At 43.0% G+C, this 21,996-nt stretch overlaps 1 protein-coding gene across 2 annotated transcripts in view; it reads right to left on the bottom strand.

Moving 5' to 3' along the window:
- The window catches only part of FOXK1 (forkhead box K1), a 56,331-nt gene that overhangs the window by 19,281 nt on the left and 15,054 nt on the right, over nt 1-21,996 (bottom strand). Inside the window, exons 2-3 of one of the 2 annotated variants that reach the window (XM_041401643.1) lie at nt 10,619-10,816; nt 154-310 (exon numbers count right to left, since the gene is read on the bottom strand). In XM_041401643.1, the coding sequence (XP_041257577.1) occupies nt 154-310; nt 10,619-10,816 (355 nt within the window). The remainder of the gene's footprint in view (nt 1-153; nt 311-10,618; nt 10,817-21,996) is intronic. The other variant, XM_041401642.1, reaches the window with a different exon arrangement.

The raw sequence follows: 21,996 nt of genomic DNA, 5'->3' as shown, positions 1-21,996 counted from the left end.
TGACCTCCACCCCCTGCAGGACACTGTACACAGCACCCTTATGGCCAGGGTGGCCTTAAACCCCTTTTAACTCTAACCAGGACCAGCAATAAAGCCCCAGGCTTTACTAATCCTCCCAAGGAGCACTGCTGGGTAAGTAATGTTTGTGTGAACCTTCGGGCTGTCCCCGCCAGATGCATCTGCCTGCTGCTCTGATGCTGCCTTTGCCGCATACTCTGCTGCCAGCTGCAGATCCGAGGTAATGTTGTGAACAAAACGATATCCTGAGGATCCAGCACCACGTGGACTGGCTGGGCAAGAGTTGGGAACACTGGAGAGGCAAAAAAAACCAAAAATAAATACAGTTGTTATTTCATTTATTACCAAGGCAAGCAGTTCTTACTCTCGAAGGTACAGTAAAGCTCTCTGGTCATGGAGAAGCAGATGCAATGGCCTTGCTTCTGCCCCTGTGGCTTACCCAAAGCCCAGAAAGATTGAGAAAAAAAATCCACCAGAGACAAAATTGGAATTTCTACAAAATCCTGACACTCCCTGCCATATACACTTCCTGCAATCACAACAGAGCAGCGTTTCAAAGTATTAAACAACTCCTTTGTGTTTAGAGAAGCACTTCAAACTTCAAACAACATACAGTGTATGAGGGATGGACATTTAAGTAATGGATAGTTTGTTATTATGACTTGTTAAAGAACAACACAACCATCTCCTTGTAACACAGATCACAGTTAATCAATCCTTCTAACAGAGAGCTCTACAGCATCAGAGCTAAAGCACTCAGAGCAGGGATCTGCCATGAAGGTTCCTAACACTACATCTGAGCTCCACAAGGCCATTCCCTGACACCAAACAGCTGCAGACAGGCATTTCCTCGATTCACCCCACACTCATGCGGCCAGCAAAGGAGAGCTGCACTCACTGCCTACACACAGAGGTAGCCCAGCATCAGTTCTGGCTGGAAAAGGCACATTCAGAGTGGCAGGGCCACCACAAGATGGCATTACAGGAACGGTGACTGAGCACCACAGGCTATGGGAGGTGATAAAATGCTACAAACACATAAAAGGGGGCTATAATTTGCAACATCACTCAGGCACACAGAAATGAGTGCTACAAGATGAGAACTAATTAGAAAGGCTTGTCTAGGGATCACACGTCCTTGATTTTTAGGGTTGGCAGAATCAAAGAATGGTTTGGATTGGAAGAGACCTTAAAGATCACCTTGTTCCAACCCCCTGCCATGGGCAGGCACACCTTCCACTGGACCAGGTGCTCCCCAAGCCCCATCCAACCTGGCCTGGAAGGATGGGAGGAGAGGGATGAGTCTGGGAAGCTGAAGTTCCCTTTTTCTGTCTCTCCCTGTCCTGTGCTGTCCAGAATTGAGGGATTCAGTGCTAGAACAGCAGGATGCACAGCCAAATCCCAGGATTACAAATGTCTTCTAGGAGCAGAGAAACAGTAAACAAGAAAGCAAACCAATACACAGAAGATTTACATAGCAAAACAAGCAGTTCAAATTGTATGAAAGGATGCAAATTGAAGCTCACAGCTGGAACTACAATTCAGTAAAACTGGCATAAACAATCCTCTTACTGGTGAAATGCCCAATAACTGACACAAACAAATGCTGATACTCATCACAGCACTGCACCAAATGCTGTATGAAAAAACCCTGAACCTGGTCCCTTCCTCAAAAGGCTGGATAGCTTCCCCCACATACACAGAGGGATGGAGAGGAAGCAGTGAGACAGCCCTTGTTTGCTCAGTGGGCAACACCTTGGGTGCAGAAGCAATTTTTCAGTGTAAGAAATGACCATTTCCTACCATAGTCCAGCCTGTAAACTGAGAAGTGCTGCTACTCCTTGTGGTGTCTCTGCAAATGGCTGCAGTGCTGAGCTCAGCACAACCCAGACTGGTTTCTTTTAAAAGTGAATTACAGAATGGGGGAGCTGGGGGCAGAAAAAAGGCAGCAGAAATATCCAGCAACAACAAACCCTTGCAACAGGGAACCCAAGCTCACTCCTGTCACATATACCAGCCTTGAACAGCACCTGGTAACCCTTGCAATGCCCACGGGCATTCATGGGTGATGTTGCTCAGAAGCACAGCAGAAGGTAAAGCTTTCAGGTAGTGCAAGGTATAAAATGTTGATGAGCCCATACTTATAGATCTCCCTTTGCCAGAGATAAAGGCATTTCTTGGCCAGCCTTTCAAAGAGCAGAGACCTATTTGTGTAGGAAAATGAACGAAAATTTCCCACTCCAAGCTTTGGAAGTGGGTAATACTAAACCACAGAAGACACTCTTGATGTCTTAGTATTCGCATGAGGAGCTGGTGTGAATTTAATTATTCTGCTGTCATTTTTCCATAGCTTCTTCACATACACACTTCTTATAATGTGCAGATAATTACAACTGAAAGCCATTTTCATACATGAAACAATGACAAACTAAAAACACAGTGATTCTTTTTGTGTTTGGCACCCGAGCAATTATTGTAACACATGGGCTAGAAGTGGAATAGGATGAAACAGTTTTCTGATTTTGTTATTTGTCTGCAGAAATACACAAACAGCAAACCACAGAGACAGCAGCCAAAATGCAGGACAAAGATATGGAAGTGAGAAAAGTTCGCCAATAAATCCATGCTTGGCAGAGCCATATTTCTTGCTTTTTCTTTTCCTTTTTAATAAATGCATAAATAAAAATAGATAAAAGAATGTATTCCTTTATTCAAGATCAGCAGAGCAAGCAGCTCAGTTTTTGCCTCTCCAGCTCTAGCGTCTGAATTTTAAGTATGATCTCTTGCTTAAAAAAAACAAACAAAGAAAAAACCAAAGGGAGAAACCCATTCCTTGCAGGGCTGTGATTCTCTGGAGTGTTGACAAAGCCCCTCCAAACTAAAGTGTTAGTAACTTGTAGAAAAGCCAGGCTCTCTCAGCAGGTATTCACTGAAGAACAGGATCATGATCATCCCCTAAAGAAGCAGCTGCCCCCTGCGAGAGCCGCAGTGATACCAAAGATTTGGAAGAGATACTAATCTTTTATCAGAATGAAGCCCTTTTGTCCAGGTAGATCTGCTTCCTTTCAGCCTGGATCAATGATCAAATCAAGAGATGTGGGGACAGAACAAACACCAGCGTTCAGGCACTCCAAGCACAGACAAGGTAACACATGCTGCTGAGTGCCCGAGCTCTCAGTCAATCATCACAGCTCTTCAGAGGGGAGGCAGAAAGAGCTGACTACTGGAAAAAAACAAGGAGACACAATCTGTTCCCCTCCCAACATGGGACAGAAGGAGTGAAGAAACAGTTTTACTAAAAATACCCCTCTGAGGGTTAAGTTAAAATTAAACATTAGTGCAGTCAAAAGAAAACAAGCAAACACAATGCAGTGACATCAGTTTCCTGGAGTTCCTGGAATTCTCCTCACCACCCAAAGCCAGGGGCTGGCCGGGGATGCTTGCATGCACTCACACCCCCTTTAAAAATATTATGAAACAAAGAGTTTTCCCTATAAACACCTGTTTGTGCTATAAAACAAAAACCAACTGCAAGGACACTAATAATGATTTGTTGGATATTAAAAAAGCATCAATACTTGGCCATAACTTGATCCATGTTGATACTATAACCTTTCACTGAGAAAAGCATAGCTAGGTCTGCAATTTCACCCTGCTCTGACATCCCACCATACTGCTGTGATCCATGCTCACTGTCCACGCTGGCAAACTCAGCTTACAAGCAATCCAAGCTAATTTGGGTTAAACTTGCTTGATATTGAAGAGAACATTTAGGAGAGGAACCAAGTGTTTTACACCACTGAAAGGCACACAGAGCATGGAAGCAACCCAGCTGCAGGTACCCACAGTATTAATCCTATGGTTCCATGGCTAATGCCCCAAGTACCAGAGATCTTTGATATCCATTGAGGATGCAACATCTCAGCTTGAAACAGTGACTGCAGGCAGCCAATGAGCCACAGTTCTCTAAATACCATGCTGAGAACTCAGCTTTAGAATCAGACTACAACCACGTGCTGAATCACACCAGTCCTCTGCAGCATGTTTTCCATTTCAGACTTAACCCTTCTCTGGCAGGAAGGCCAGAAAGATGAGGGCTGAAGGCAGTGTCTGCAATACACTCACCCATGTAAGTGGCAGGATGCCTTTTAAACACGGGGCTTGAACGTTCTTTGTAACACCACAATTCACTTTCAACTCCTGCCAAGAGGAACCCAGCCTGCAAGTTCACAGCACTTGCTAGCAGCAATTAACTCTAAGCTGCTGGAGAGTGTGTACAACGTGCTGCATTGCTATTGGAATGTCCACAATCAGTTTGTTTAAGCAAAGAATCAGCCTGCAAAAAAGGGACGTACCACTGTGTGCATGGTGCATTCACACCAGGACACTGTGTGTTGCTTGTCTACTCTCATTAAAAAAAAAAAAGAAAGGAAAAAGGATAGAGCAGATCCAGAGAAGGTACTGACAGGGATAGGTAGGATGATTGGAGATATGGAATGGATTTCATACAAGAAAAAATTGTTAGAGACAGAAGCTGAGGTGCAAAGTGACAGAGCTATAAAAACAAAGCCAACAGGAAATGTTTAGCTCCTGGCCTCTTGCACCAGAAGAGACGGTGAGCACAAAATGAAACCAAGCAGCACGTCCAAAACAAAGGAAAGTGCTTCTACTTCTGTGGCTACACTGTGGGATGACATGCTGCTAGACGGGGCTGACAGAAAGTCTGTGTGAATGGAGAAGGCCAGTACACAAGCTCTTGGGGAAAGGGAAGGACAGGGAAACCACCAGGGGTTTTAGAAGACAGTCAGAAGACCCTGGTCCAAGGCAGTCTCCTGTCCAAGAAAATGGAGGCAATCTACACCTAAGTCAGCATTACTCTGTTTTCTATGTGATCCAATCCCCAAGACACCCATGTCTGAGGCAGAACACTGCTAGAGGGATCTGTTTCCTGGGCACATTGAGATTCTCACATAAAATTTCCACAGTCTCTCAATACCAGGCACGTTTTATGGACTAGGCGGTAATAAAAATAAAAATGAAGCAACAAGTACTTACATTATTTATTTATGGTCATATTACACGTCTGTGAACAATCTGGAAACCAAAACACTCCCAAATTCCAGTGCCAGCTTCCCCATTAGGAGAGGCAGTAGTAGAATGAAGGAAAGTTGCCCTGTTACTCAATTGAGGGATCAAGCTATGGAGGTTAAATTCAAGCCAGCTATATTAAAAAAGCACCTATCCTCTCTATGACAAAGAGGAAAGATCACCTGGGATCCCTAAAGAATTGTTCACCTGATCTGGAATCTGCACTGCTAAAGAAGAACAAAACCATTGCTGGTTTAGGATATGGTATGCACATGGTAGTGCCTTTGAAAAATTCCCATGTGCACATTTGTGAAGCAGGTACAGAGACACAGCAGGGAGAAGAGTTACAGCCTTGGCAATGCTGCCAATATACAGATTCCAGTCTAACTGGGCATTTTTTAAGCCCCTGTTGGGTACAGAGAAAAAAATCACCATTTCTTATAATCCTCTCCAGTCTGTTCCTCGAATGCAAGCTGGAAGTGTGTTGCCCTGGGCACAAGGACTATGGTTAGAGAAATAGCACAAACCTCTGACTACTGCAATAGTCTGGATCTACTTCATTAGCCTGCAAAAAGGGGCATGAAGATACAGGGACGCTTTTTATGTGCAATAAGCAAGAATCAGGTCAAAGTACAGCCCTTGGACTTGCGAAACAAGCCTTTCCACGATACACCAATCAGCAAGAATGGCTGAGAATCCTCCACTGCTCTCACCTTCCCCAGCCTAGCCCCAAAATTGTAACTCAAAGAAAGGCAAGTCCTTGCACGTTGTGTGTTTCAGACAGGTTTCAGAAGCAATCACAAGTGGTGAGACTGCCAGACCAAGCTGGATTTTGATGTGAAAGGAGAAATCTGAGAGCCTGCTTAACGCTGAAGAAAACCAAAGCTGTTAAACAAGCCACAAGTGAGAGAAAGTGAACTATCCACGAAAGGTGAAATTGTTATTACTCGTCAGTGCTCCAGTGGTTCCCCTGGAAAGGAAGTGACTTCACTCCAACTGTGGATTCAGTGAGCATTTTATACTCATTGGGGAAGGGGAAGTGCTTCTGTAGCTGGTGACATCTGCAACCCTTCCTCCAGCACATGGCTTGGCACATGTCCTCTAGCACACGGTCCATTATCTGCAATAAACATGCGTAGGAGCTCCCCAGCCCAGCATAGACTGTTGCTTCTCTTATGTGATGTATATGCATCATCCTCCTTGGCTTGTGGTTTGGAGACTCGGGTGATTAAAAATAATCACCTCTCTGTCCAACTGTGGGAGTTGCCTGAGCTGTGCATTCTGCCTGAGTGCAGGAAGTAATGTATAACTGAGATGATGCAAAAGAGCTTGCAAAAAACCTGCCTTGGAGCTCTTCAGCAGCGTTTCAGTTCAATGGCTCACAGTGCTCTGGGAAGAGGCAAAGCCTCAATGGAATGGAACAGGGAATATTTATGCATCCTGCTCCAGTGAGTGAATGCATCCACTGAAACCAGGCTTCATTCAGCTTCCTCTACACACCTTCAGAGTAAACGTGCAATTGCAGAGTAAATCCCAAGGGTTGTGAAACAGCAGTGCATGGCTGTCCTAGAGCCTATAAAAAGCCCCCCTCCTTTTCCCCAGCCAAGTCTGGATCAAAGCAGAGCCAGCATTCGCAGGTCTGCTGGAACATGGCTCACACACACTCATGTCATGCTTTATGGAATAAGAGCTCAATACATAATTTATCTACTACACACGCTTGTGAAGTAGTAATTACACTATGCATGCATAAAAATCAGACAATGAATTTAAATGACCTGTTAAAGGCCACAAAACAAGTTGGTGGCTAAGTCAAGATAATTGCAGTTACCTCTGAGTAATCCACTATCAGAGCATGCAATGTGTTACTGAACTCATTCCTCTCAGTGAAAAAAGGACCATATGAAACCAAGCAATTCAGCTCACACCTTCTAGTTTACTAATCAAGCTTAGAGAACAAAAGAAGTTGATATTTTATTACTCATGCCAATAAATGCATTGCAAACTAGTTATCAACCCTTTTAGTAACAGCCAAACATGGGCAGGCACATTAAGAGCTAACAGTTAAAATACAAAATTGGATTAACACACAAATATGTACCAGTCTAGCTGTTAACACTGAACCTCACCAGACACTTTTCAAGCAGAGGTTCTCACAGGATCCTAAGGACTCACTCCTACATGTCAAAGAAATTTTTTTACTGATAAAGACTGTTTGTGAGTTAAGAATCCATGTCCTTTCTGTGAAAAAACCCAAACAAGTACAAGACAAAACGTTCAAGCCCCAAGTTATTCTAGTGCAGAGATAAGCCAGAGGTAGCAGCTGTAAAATATGAATAATACTACTGACCTCCATAGTAGGACATTTAGTATTTCTGTATTGTAGTGTGTGTGTGTATCTCTCTATATATGTATCTCACTGAGAACATAATTGCTGTCTAGAATAGGGAAATAAACACAAAGAAACAATTTAATTTTCATAAATATTAAAACTAACCCAGCTCTGAGGGGCAAGCCTGCAGAGAAGATGCTGTTTGGTAAACTGAGTTAAGTTACTGCTACTGCCATTAACAATGACTGGACCATAGTAAAAAGGAAACTAAACACTGTAAACTCCAACTCAGTAAGACTCTGAGACCAGGAATAGAGTCCTGCATCATACCTTGTCTCTGTAGATGTGATAATAATCCAAGCACAAGGCACTCCGTGGACTGGGTTACAACACAGAGTCACATGCATGCAGTTACTGTGCATTTATTGCAAAATCAGGCAAAGTTGTGTTTGCAGCATAGGTGAGAAACTTTGTGGAGCCACTGTCATTCAAAGAAGAGCCTCCAAATCCAAGGTGCAGAAGCTTAAAGCCATGCACTGACAGACAGTTCCTTAACTCCTGAAACTGTGACTCAGTTTTATCTCCAAAAAGTAGAGCTGAATTCAAGCAAACCCCACATGATCTTCACAGGGCTTTTCAATGCCTTGAACCTACTGAGGAGCAATTTAGTGCTACTCTGCCCTTTCATATGTTGTGTAAAATGGCAGGCTGCTTCTACTGAGTTCTTACAACCACAGTGCCCTTTTTCCTTTCTGGAAAAGGAAAGAAAAATGCAAGTCTGATTTTTTTGAAAAGGAGTTTTGAACTCAAATCAGGAAGAAATAATCCATGCCTGTTTGCAGCCCTCACAGCATGCTGCCAACCAACATTTTCCCTTACAACAGCATTCAAAACACATCCACACACAGCCCCTCCTGGAGACAAAACACCTAGCTGAGAAAACAGTGAGCACATTTCTCCCCAGGAATAAGCAGGAATCTTGCTTTGCAAAGCTGCTGAGGGTGGCAGGTTTGGTTTTGTTTAACTAAAGCTCATTCCCTCTCTAGGCACTGCACTTTGCAGAGGGAAAATAAATAGGCTGGAAAAAACCCAGAAGCTTGCAAGGGAGAACCTGCAGGGAAGCAAGCTGCAGTGTAAACAGGGAGGCAGAGCAGGGTTGGGGGTCAGCAGGGCAGGGCTGGATCTGGTGGGGGGAGTGCAGGTCCAGCCCCTGCCCTACACCAGGGCGGAGGCAGGAAAAGGGGGCCAGGAGCCACTTTCCAAAAAGGAAATTTCACCCTGCCCAGGATTTCCAAACTGCAATAATTTTCCATGGGCCAATCAGGGAGGAGCAAGGCAAACGCACCAAATTAGGAAAGTAAATACTAGAAGGGGGAGAGGAAGGAGGAGGAGGAGAAGCCAGCAACCACCTCGCAAAGCCAGCAGTGGGACAGGGGTCCGAGTTTCATGCTGAGCCCCAGCAGCCCTCCCAGCTCTGCCTCTGGGAAGGAGGAGAGGACCCTGTGCCAGCCTCACCCAGCTCTGTGAAGCCACCAAGAGAGCAGAGAGCTGCCCTGGAGTCAGATGGCCAGAATGCATAGCTACATGCTCCCAAAGGAGCATTCCCTTCTCAAGCAGAAACACCCATATCACTTCCCAAGCCTGGCCCACAGGGGAGAGCTGCAAGACCCTGCTGGGGGAGAGGGGAAGGCTGAAGGGGCTGAGCAGGGATGTTTACAAACGTGTCAGGCCCTCCTCTGTAAGAGGAACTCGGAAATGAAAGGGCTTCAGCAAGCGAAACCTCAGATGTCTTTTGAGGTTTTCTGAAGACTTGGCTGGATTAGCTTCTGCTCGAGACAAACGGATGCAATCATTAATCATCCTTAGTAAACACTGCGTTAGGGGCTGAGCACAATTCAACACTACTATTTCCACTTTCTCCTTATGCAAAAGAAACATTCCCAGGGAATCAAATATCAGTTGCAGGCATATGCCAGAGTCAAAAGATACAGCCTCTGTTAGTAACACAAACCACACTGTGCTGCTTTGCACAAGATGACTGAATGGAAACTAACTACCATATGTTGGCAAAGGAACCATCCCCCTCCCCTCCCAGCAACAAGCTTCATCTAAAAAGAGAAGGTTAAATATAAACTAAAAGCAGTGCCTGAACAGAGGACTAAAACCACAGCTACCTCCAGCCCCCTCTTTCTAGAATATCTGCACTGCACATCTGTGCAGCTCTGTAAGGCGGTCGGAAAAACCCAAACAAGGCTGTGGATCATGCAAACCCAAACCAGCTTCACTGTGACTCTGAAGTCTCAGTCTCAGCCATGCAGATTTGAATACTACTCACTGAATTAGTGCTGTCAGAAGAGATTTGCATCTTATACCTTTTTACAAATGTACAGACAAGAAAACAACCCAAAGGCTACTACTATTACCAGGCACACTCTTGCTATTTTGATGCCCACACGTTTTAGAATTCTAATGCATCATCCTATACCACGAGTCTCCTCTACTTTAAAAAAATGCATGATACTGCAAGTTAACAGATTTAACTTTAAAAGATTTCACTGAAACTCTTTGCTGAAGAAGAAAGAAAATATTCCATACAGTAACTTGATGTTCATTTTATTTCTACTGCACATCTACAGATCATATCATTTACAAAACAGGATACTCGCCCAGATGTACATTTAGATTGCTACAGCCCCTCAGTACATGGTCAGCATCCTACCCCAATTTCCTTCCATTCCCAGGAAATCACGTGCCAATGGCCACCCCTGTCCCTAACTTCAGATAACAGCAGCACCACCCAGCAACAACAGAATATTGCTGAGATAAAAATAAAACAGGCAGTCTTAAGATAGAAAGTATATGCCTGCTTTCTTTTCTCCCTGCATATAGGTAGCTCTCAGTAAATATTTCTGATTCCATTGCCAAAGATAGACTCTATATGTAACTCTATAGTGTGAAACCAACACTCACATTTACCCTTGAACCCTCTGAGCTCTTAAACAAAACCCTTGTGCCCTACTGCTGGCCACCATAACATTTTTTAGCAGTCTGCCATAATTCTGAACATCAGAGATTTAATTAGTTATTTTTAATGGGGCATTTCTTGCACCAAGGATACCAAACAAAACAGGGCTGACAGACTGATGGCAGAGAACACATTTTTGAGAATTAACATCTTACCTGATAGTGCCTGTGGGGGATGGGAGGGGACTGACCACGCTCCGGAGATCCGGCTCCGGGATGTGGATCTTCAGAGGTGATATTTGAGGGTAAAGTGGCCGAAGGGGATGTGTTGAGGCTTCCTCTTTTACTTCCTCTTTATGGTATAAAGATGTGAACTGGATTTTTATAACCGTGCTAGGGAATCGGAAAGTACACCTGAAAGAGAAGGAAAGGGAAAAGTCAGTTTCACACATGATACTGAATGTATTTAAGAGGTTTTGTATGCAGTTGATGTGTCAGTAATTAACTCAAAGTCCAACATTCCACTGATCTTTCTGCCTAGTGTCTTGGGCACAGTTACTGATCATTCATAAAGCTCTGTAAATACTTCATAGTGAATCATGGGTCATTTAGAGATGAGATGCAAGCTGAAGATTTGGGTAAGTTCAGTGCTTTCCTCAAGGCCATGTATTCAGTCAGTGACTAAGCAAAAGGCACTCCTGTAACAACAAACTCTTGGGTTCCTGCAATGTATCAAGGGCTAGGATCTATTTTTATTAGCTCACTGCACACATCTCAGCAAGATCAAAGTCACTACAAAGTATCAAACCACAAGCAATAGGGAACAAAACAGCCATAAAGTCCAGGCAGAGCAACAAACAGCCTCCAGGTAAAACCAGAGAGTACTATTTAAAGACTTGCCTCTATATATTGTATAATTGATATCCATTTATATTTGTGTACATGATGTTAAAGAATCATCTAGCAAGTTTCAGATTAAAATATATTCATTTAGAAGTGCCTCCCTTTAGGGTTACAGCTAGCAGGCTTACAACAGAGCCCCTGCAAGCCTGTGCGGCCTCATTTCTTCTCTAACATTTCTTTCCAATTGTTATTTAGGACAAAAATTAATCACACAAGTGCAGCCTCCAGGAGATGCTTGGAAATTCAAAAGGAAATAAGCACTGACATTTTCCATATTTGAACAGAAAGCTTTCTAATTTACAGTGTCTACAATGAGCACAGAGCTGTAAGAGTGAGTGTTCTGCAATTCTTCTTATTGCACTTTAATTATACAATCATGTGCAATCAATACAAGCTTTCCAGGAATCATTTCACTGATACTAAGGTTAAAGCAGCAGGAAATAAAAACCAGGTTTCACCGTGGGAAAGGCCAGCAGAGCACAGTAATTGTGCTGGATTCCAGCATCTTGCCTATAGAAGGAAAGGAAGGGATTTGGGTGGTGTTGTTCTAGCACTGTAAGTGCTGGTGTGGGCTGAGCAGAATTCTTTTAACCAGTGCATTTTTGAATCCTGCCAGGTAACAGAACAAGGTGATAAGCAAGTCAATCTGTTTTTGTGACCACCTTATCTTAATGGTGCTATTGACAGAAATGCAGCTCTAAAACACACTCGCTTGCTCTTGGTTCTTTGGCACAAGCAGATTGTGCTGTAAGGTAATGCTCAAAATTATCATTCAGGCATGGGCAGCTCATTCCCTTCTCCCACCTCATCTCTCAAATGAGCTGGCTCAGCATTCAGTGGCTCGCAATGGCTCTGCTAGTATAGCAGGAGTTTGCATTGCATTTAATTCACTTCAGAGGTCCTGCCACCTGCACTCATTAATGCATTAAATAAGAACATCATTGCTGGCAATGCAACCTAATTCTGTTTACCTAACCCTTCTAAACAAGGTTCCCTGCAGACTCAACATGAAGGCACAGTTCAAAACAGCAGTGTCCATGCCTTGCAGTGTCTGCCAGCAGCAGGCACCAACCTCCTGAGGTGAACCTGAAACAAGGATGTTGAGCCACTGCCCTGGATTTTAAGCTTTGTACTGCTACATGGATTTGCTTGAAGAGAAAAAGCTCAAAGTACGTATATTTGCAATGAGCATCACATGCACTAAGGCTCAAAACCAGTTCAAGCAAAGCTTCATCATTTCTCAAATCCTTATCAGGGAAAAGCTGAGCTGCCTGTCACAGAGCGATGGAATTCTCTGCTGTAACACCAACTGCTCAGCATTTTCCAACACCTGAGTCAAGGACAAACCAGTCCCTGTTCAGCAGTGTTCAGTGCAATCCCAGCCTGCTGCTGATCACCAGGCCAGACTGCACAGAGCCCTAAGGCAGTTCTGCAGCACTGCTAAGGCCAGGAGATCCCCCACTGCAGCCTCATAGCAGTAAGGAGCTCTATCCCACTGCCACTTAGGTCTTCCTTTTCAGAAGAAGCCAGTAATGCAAGATCCATACCTCCTAAATTGCTCTGAGGTGATGGTAAAGTAACTCCTTAGCTCTACCCCACTTACTGATGCTGCAGCATTTTATTTTATCAGATAAAAAGCACTACCTGCACCCAAACCACTGTGAGAGGCTGTCCCATCAGCCTGTGTGTGTGGGCAATCTCAAGAAAATCTGTTACTTTTCCAAAATCATGAGTCAACCTGAAGTGAAGTCTAAACTAAGGCAGTAAACGTGCTGAAAAGGCCCATCCAGCACAGCTTTCCCTGCGAGCCTCCCCAGAGCCACCCGAGCCAGCCATGTGATTTACCTGCAATCTCAGCCTGCAACCAGGGCACAGAAACAGAGCCTGGGCTGGGCTGACTACACAAGCAAACAATTCCTTGGCTGCTGTGATTCTGTTTTTAGACAGACAGGCTTCCCAGTTCACTGAAGCAGAACCCAGGATGTACAATCAGCTTTCATGGATTATGGTAACTAGCATGAATGTGGCCATTTTGTAAGGAACCAGTCCCAGGAAAACCGGGGAGTGGATATATGCAAGGGTGCTCACAGCTTTAGAAAGTCCTGCAGCCTCTTCTGTGCTGCCTTCAGTACTGACACTGCCTGCAAAGCCAAGCTGGGGTAACATAGCTGAATTTATGCTTTTCTTGATGTAAAAACCTGTGACCCAAGAAATGGAAATGCAATGCAAAGCAGATTGTAAATTCCTGCGGAACTCCTCCCTTTCCCCAGGGGTGAGAAGGTGCCCGGGATTAAGGTTATTGTTGCAGTCTATCACAACCACCAGAGCAATGCAAACAGGGCCACCAGCACAGCCCAGGCCACTGCTTCAAATCCACACAGCCTAATGCTGGGGAACCGTGTCAGTGAGAAATCAGAAAAACATGATTTTGGAAGCATCTTGTCACAGGAAGCTCACTTTTCACTCCATTGAACCTGAATGCAATTTTAATAAGCTTTTCTATTGTTCCCTTAATTACCCTCTTTCCAGCCAAGAGGATAAACTTAAATTATATCAGGTAGTCCTATTTGGGAGTGAGGCACATTAGTGCAGGACTTAAACCTTTGAGAACTACACTTCTACAGAAGAGAAGCAGGACAAGACAGACAACCCAAGCAGAACTAAGCATGCATTCCTTAAGATTACTGTATATATTTCAGGTTATTTAAACTGAGTTATACTATTTGATCCATGTTGCATGATTCCTATCAAAGATGCAATAACAACTTTTACTCTTGCTTAACATTTTCATTATGAGAGAAAGCACAGATTAGACTCAACATAAAAAGCATAATGAAGTTAACTGGTATTTCCAAGGGTGCCCAAGAGGCAATTCTTTCACACACCTCTGAAATTTCCAGCTTATTAGATGGATGAGTTAATGGTCTGCAAAATCTTTGGTCTTGTTACGGGCAGGAAGAGCCTGCCTCAGTTACAGATCTGCTGAGTTTACTCAATAACCTGCTACAGACAGGTACGTGCTGCAATCCATCCCTGGCCACAGAAATCATATGGACTGAAATCACATTTACAGGATGGCACATACATCCATTCCTTGTGGGAAATGGTTCCAGTTTCTCGAGGATGCCTTGCAAGGCAGTGAGAATAGAAAGCTTTCTTTTTTTTTTTTTTTTTTTTCCAGTTTGTGTTAAAACTCAAAACACACAAACAGCCTCCTCAACCTCCACAGAAACAATTTTTGCCTTCTTGGCCTACAGGCAGGAGAGAGTCACAGAAAATGGACTGCTGGCTCCATGCTGCCTGCTGGAGTGCACAGAATCCACAGCAAGTGGCTGAATGCATGCTATATATACATTGGAGACCAAGGGGAAGAGAAGGAGTGCACATTCCACACATGGTTACAGTCACATAAAAGACGTTGCTAGAATTTTGTTTACTTGTTTTACCCAAGACAGATTTTTCCAAAAGTTTCCTGGGTGAGCTCCTCCCACTGACAGCACAGCTCCCATGCTATTAGGCATCCTTCATGTGGTGAACCAGTGACAGTGACCACAAGCATTTCATCTACATAAAGTCTGAAAATAAAGTGCTAGGAAACACTAGACTTTACATAAACAGTCACCCTACAGCAGACTTCAGGAAGGATGGTTAGGGGCAAAAACCCAACAAAATGACTGCATACCCTGCATGGCTGTATAAAAAGCAGACATTTTCCTCCTTCTCAAAGCACCTTTTACTCACAGATGCAAAGGGAATGGAGATGCATTTGCCAAAACATAGTACCAGGTTCAATAGAAGCTATTACAGTCACTGACTTCTTTGTTAAAGCACTCTGAGTTCTGTTAGTACCAAATGACTTCTGCTAAGATCTGCTGCATGACAGCAAGAAAAGGCTATTTAAAGCTTTAAAAAGTAGGCAGGAAACTGTGCTGGATTTATGCTTTTACATTCACACTGAGGAAAAGCGCAGTGACAAAAGAAGACAAATCATGAGAAAGCCAAGGTGAAACATATATATAAAATATACATATAACATGCATATATAAAACTTGGAATGATATTTATATATACTGTTATATATATATATATATATGAACATAATGTAGTATGTTGTGTTATATATAAACATCATTCCAATTCATCACGCAAAAGGAATAACCAGAAAAGTAAGCTGGAACTACTACACGTGTTGTAATCAGCAAGTTGGTACCATCTTTGTCTACTTTATCTTGCCATAATTTATGAAATCCTGTTATTCCTGAATGTTGGGGGTATAACTGCACCAGGAGCATCTGTGGTACAGTGCTGAGATGCAGGTCGAGCGAGAAACATTGCAGGAGGTGCTCTGTTAAAAATACCACTTTTTACAATTTGAATCAGACGGTACCACAGGCCCCAGGTTTCATTCAAACTGTCTGCAAGAGCCCTTTTCTTTTTAAACATGCAGATACTGTAACCACACTGCTGGCACTTGGTATCTCAAGCTTTCCCTCCATCACCCTGACTTTGCATCAGCATCGGTGTGACCAGCAGGACCAGGACAGGGATTGTCCACTGTGAGGTGAGGCCACATCTCAAACGCTGTGTCCAGCTCTGGACCCCAATTCAGGAAGGACATTGAGGGGCTGGAGTGTGTCCAGAGAAGGGGAAGGGTCTGGAGCACCACAAGTCCATGAGGAGCAGCTGGGCGAGCTGGGAAGGGGCTCAGCCTGGAGAAAAGGAGGCTCAGGGGGGACCTTCTGGCTCTGCACAACTCCTGAGTCAGGTTCTGCTCCCAACTAACAAACAACAGGACAAGAAGAAACGGCCTCAAGTTGTGCCAAGGGAGGTTTAAATTGAATATTGGGAACCATTTCTTCATCCAAAGGCTTGTCAAGCACTGGAACAGGCTGCCCAAGGCAATGGCAGAATCATTGTCCCCGAGGGATTTAAAAGATGAGTGAATGTGGCACCTGGGGACATGGAGGGATTTAAAAGACCTATGGATGTGGCACCTGGGGACATGGTTCAGCAGTGCCACTGGCAGTGCTGGGAGAATGGTTGGACTCAATGATCTTAAAGGTCCTTTCCAATCTGAACAATCCTGTGATTCTGCGATAGTACAACTCTTGAGGATGGGGCAGTTATCTCTACAATCAGTAAATACCTTGGATTCAGCAAAAGTGGTGAGCCAGAGCTCTAATCATAGCACACCTCATGATGATAGAGAGCTATGCCATTACTGGCTAAAGTTTGACCAAGAATGCCTGCCAAAAACCCTTGTAAAAGAGAAAAAAATCCCAAACAAGCCCCATGAAACAGCTGTTTCTCTGTTCTCTGTAATTTCTCTGAAAATCATTAGTTTTGTGCCAATAACACATAGCTCACCCCAAAGAATACAGTACTATTTCCATGCACAAAATTCCAAAATCATGCTGGGTTTCTCAGTACAAGTGAGAGTTTGCTGTCAGTCATCTCATGGTCAGGCTATTACCCCTACCAGCTATTTCAAGATACCTGACAAAATTCTGCGGAGGGCAAGATGGATACTTGTCATCCTTCCAGTGAATATGTACCATAAATACCAACATTTCAGGCTACAATCAATGTGCAGGTGCTGTACAGAGCAGCCATTAGAGAAAAATGCCCAATTACCTCCTGTAACCCATTTTTCTTTATCTTCTGTAACCAGCTAAGCGAAGAACCACAAGCCTGCATCTATGAAAATCCTAAATCCACTCCCTATTCACAAAACCCTTTGAAGCAGTGTGAAAGGACATGCCTTGGACAACATAAAAGACTCACTGGGAAAGTTTAAGCACCTGTGCATCAAAAATGAAACTAAATTTGGTTAGAAAAAGATAACAGTTTGCTTCACTTAACTAAACATATATCTAAGCCCTGAAGGTCTGCCCACAGAGAGATAAGCAGACTGAGATAAGAATTACTACCTGAGATTCCAATTTCTTCAAAAACAAGGCTCTGAGAATTGCTGTGACCTCTGCAACAGCTGAGCTGGGAGTATTTATTGACCAAGACTTGTTGCTTTGTGATGTTGCACTCTGCCCAGGGACAGCCATGCTTTTCAGAACTTCAGCTTTTCTATAACACAAAGCCTCACTGCATCACCTAGTACAAAACAAATCACTTCAACTGCAAAATATTGAGAAGGATGTCTCCCATTTCAGTAACTCAAATAACCAAATCAATGTTCTCTACCTTCACAAAATAAACTCAACCCTTACATCCCAATGGGAATAATCAACACAAGTATTTTGCTCAAAATGAGTATGTTGCTGGAATTAAGCTGTCTGAAGCAGCAAGGTGGGCAAAAGCACAAATACAAAAACCACCTTTCAATTACAAGTGAATTAAAATGAATATTAATTCGAACAATTGTCATAAAACCATACAACAAGCTCTGAAAGCTGTCTGAGCTGTCACCGGAGATTAGGTACTATTCACCCCTCCTTTGCAATAAAATAATAATAAAATCATCCAACATTTCCTGTTCCACTCCCTACCCTACAATTTTCCCTCTAAATAGCACTTAGTAAGCAATACCAATAAGAAGCCAGTTATATCATCCACTTGGGTAGTGCTATCTCCATTCCAAACAGAAAGGGTAACTGCACTGAGGCTACAGTGAATTCTGGAGGAAAGAAGACAGATACATTTTATTCCTTTTAACCTAAATACACGTCACAAAACAAGCACGTGCCTATTACCACATAATTTAAGAGTCACTATAATTATTTTCCTTACACAGGCTACGGGACACAGGCAGTATAAGTGCCACAGTTTTGAGAGTGCTTGGTTCATTCTGGAGATTACTGCAGTCTAAAATTAAAGGGTTTGCAGCATTTGCTATTTCCCTTTCAACTGCTGTACTGCTCTGAGCAGTTTAAGCACAGAAATCATATTGAAGACCTACCCATAAAGTCCTTTATCAAACACACAGAGAAATACCTCACGGCTGGTAAAATAATTTGTTGTATACATGAAGAGATAAGCACAGGGTCTGCAAGTAAATGGTGAAGTCCAGAACCCACATTTGTTCTTCCTGTAATGAATCAAGTCAATCTGAAGAAAAGCAAGACATGCACTTGGCCAAACAGCAGCAGGATAAGGAAATAAACTGCAGAGCTGCCTGCAAAAACGCCTCTGGTGTTATCCACTATTGTTCAGTGAGAGGAAAAGCTAGGAAAATCACTGTTACTCTTTGTAACATAACTGACAGAAAACTAGATTTAAAAAGCACTGAGATCATCTCCAAATAAAGGAGTACAGTGATCTCCCCCACTGCTCCAATGACAGAGCAACCCATTGTGATGTTTGGTCATAATTAATCTGTAAGTCACCACATGAGTTTAGATCTGGAGGACTGGTTCCTAACCTCAGAGTTACCCTGAGCTCACAAATCACTTGCCTTGCATGCTTTGTAGCACACTCACTGTATTTAATATATGCTGTCATACTTAACACTGGAGATACACAAAGGAGTTCATCTGTCAGCCAAGACTGAACCAGAACTGCCTGTGTGCATATGGGAGTGAGCTCATGTTTGAAATAATTAGTTCAATTCAAAGACAGTGGTCTTACTTCTACTTCATGAATTTAAATTTTCTTCTGTAGGGAACTTATTCCAGAAGAAGTTCCAGCAACTATTTCTCTTGCCATGTTCCACCAGATGCACAAGTAGCTGAACATCAGTGTTCTGGGCATTACCTTAGGTATTGTTCCTGCACTAGGAATAACGTAAATCCAGTTTCAGTAAAGGCAAACTCACGCCGAAGTCATCAGGAACTCCTCATATCCAATTCAGTGGAATTTTTATTGACTACCCTGTAAATTCCAGATTACTGGAAGGATTTTCTGTCCTTCCCCTGAAATACATCTGAGTTAGCTGGAAATCCTAATCTTTCCTGGACTTGCTGGGATGAGTAACGGGAAACTGGGTAAAATTTTGTGTCTCACGTGGATGGCTCTCTGGTTTAGTCTGCCTTAAAAATAATCTCCCCAAAGAGATAACAATTGTGTTACTCAACCTCGTGTAGATTTATTTTAACACAGTCTAAATCTGATTCTCTGCTGTAAGAGGCATTTCCTTCACTCCACCACCATTCCTTCTCTTCTGCCATTTTCCTCTCAGTCCCATCCTTGTGCCACAGTACCATCCAAACCTCTGCACAGCAAGGCAAACCAGGTAAATGGAAGAATTATACTTTCCTTTTGGGTGGGACTAAGTTGCCAGGCAGATCAGATCCCTTAGCTTGCCTTCCAGATGGCATCACCAGCACAGAGAAGGTGGAGGGGGAAAATATCAATCAGACAAAGGAGAGAAGAAGGTACCAGCAAAAATGTTGCAGGTTTGTAATAGACTATAAAAAAGACAGAGCATGTAACCACAGACTCAGATTTAAGCATCACATGATCCAAAGACTGCATTCTCCTTTCAGAAAACAAACTGTAATTCATTCATTTTGAGAAAAGCTCTGGTCTTTATCAGGCAAATCACATCAGCCACATGCTGATACTCTCGGGCTGGAAATTTTCAAAACTTCCTGAATCAGAAAAGTCACCATTTAAAAAAAAATCAGCCTAATTATTTCAAATCCCAAGTCACTTGGCTGTCTACAAGGGGACAAAACAAAGACCAAAAAATGTTTTCTGCATTCCAACAGGAGCCTCCTGTGGCCGTGTACCCATGGCAATCCTCCCAGGGCAACTGGCAGGGCCTGTTTGCAGGAGCAGGAGTGGGTTTGTGTTTATCTCAGATGGGATACACAGGCTCTGCATGCTGCAAAATCAATGATGTTTAGTACCTTTGTGCTTCCTGAGCTTATTCACTGAATAAGAAGAAAGCCTTGAGAAAGCAAATGCAGTAAGATGTCTGAACAAGGACAATGCTTCAGGAAAGTTCAGAATTGCCATTTCTTGATCACAGACAAGACCTTTCCTTGTTACTGTTTAGCTGGAATTGCATGCACAATAAAGGACTTTTTCCCTTAATGAGAAAGCACCCAGGTTACACTGGGATTTGCCTAACACTGCAGATCACCAAGCTTAAAACGAGGTATCCAACACAGCCAGACAAGATTTCAGATGGGCAAAGAGCGTGTGCAGGCAAGTGTATCTACTTAAAACAAATACTACCAGCAGCATCAGGCAAAACCACAACATATGAATAGTTACATCTCTTAAAAGCACCAAGTAAATTAGCTGTAATGAATGTTTCTATTGAGTACAGTTGCACAGGGCTTCCCTCTATGCCATTTCATCAAGGTTCAAACAAATTGAGAAACACTTCCACACAGAGGCAGATTTTCAAGAAGGTATTTTAGCAAACTCCTTTTGAAGACAGCAAAGTTCACAGCAAACTTTGGCCAGACTTCTGGGATTCTTCTCCCCGCCAGCAGCAGGCACACACAGATGTACACAGAAAATACCTGTGATGCCTCAGTCCCTGCAGACATCCCCTCACAGCACTGAGAGCAGCACTGCCACTGCCCACCCCAGGAAAAGGCAGCGAGTGAAACTCAGCCAAGCAGGTGGTGTGGGGAAGGAGCATAAACAAAATTAGAAAGGCTTGAAAGGAAAAGAGACCCCAGAAGCCCAACCCAAAGAACTACAAAATGCTGGTTTGGTTCATATATTATCTTCCTTAAAAGCACACAGAAGTAGATGAGCATTTTGGTTTTAGGCTCCAACGAATGGATGCTAAAATTAAAACCTACAGGAGGGTTTGTTCTGTAGATATCATGCTGTGAAGCTTCAACAGTCATTTTATTATACACATCTTTCCCACAATTTCTTATCTTTCTTAGCAATCCTTTTAATTGCTGTCAGGGAGCTAATGGATAAATTGAGTTAATTTTTCATTCAAGTGAGAACATTGGAGGCTGCTTCACACTGGAGAATTAGCAGTGAAGAATCAAGAGCTGTATTTTTGTATATATGTCTTTATTTTACATTCCTTACATCTCTTTATTAATGTTCTGATTTCACTCTTTGAAAATTACTTGAGACATCAAGCACAGCTTCACTTTCAGATTCTCCCCTTTGAGTAAAACAGCACAGAAAAGGGAAAAACAAGAGCAAACCAGGTAAGATATTATAGGTGCCATTTTTTCAGTGTAATGAAACACCACAACAAGGTCAGGGAATAAATTCATGGAGTATCAAAATAGCAGCTCACAGAAGAGCAGGGGAGAAACTGCCAGAACTGCTGAGAAGGGTGTTTCAATCTGCTAATGGAGAGCCAGCAGGAATAGCAGGAGGCTCCCTCTGAAGTTGCCACCCTGCCTGGAGAATTAACATTATTGACAGGTCTTCTCCAGATTCTACTATCCCCAGCTTGGCATGATGCATCTTATAATAATCCTGCTCAGTCCAGTGCCAAAATAACCCCAACTAGAAGTGATCCAGTCTTCTCCAGAGAGCCATCAAAGTGCAAATGGTCAGGAATGTGCATTTTCAAAAATGACCTTTCTGAAAGTTTTTCAGCAGCAACTACAAGCCAGCCCTAAGTCTGTTAATTCACCTTATTGTCTGCAAAAAAAGCTGAAGGGTATTCTCAAAATACCACCACTATCACCAGCTGTTTACAAACTCAATCCACACCTGACTAGGACTAATTCACTTATCTTTTTAGAACATAAAAAGGCTTAACTACTAAAACTAATATTAAAACTGACCCAGAAAAATCTTGA

The sequence above is a fragment of the Onychostruthus taczanowskii genome, unplaced genomic scaffold, assembly GCF_017590055.1.
Source record: "Onychostruthus taczanowskii isolate IOZ18803 unplaced genomic scaffold, ASM1759005v1 scaffold19, whole genome shotgun sequence".
Classification (NCBI taxonomy): domain Eukaryota; kingdom Metazoa; phylum Chordata; class Aves; order Passeriformes; family Passeridae; genus Onychostruthus; species Onychostruthus taczanowskii.
Note: the sequence above shows the minus strand (reverse complement) of the source record. Positions and strands in the feature narration are given on the sequence as shown.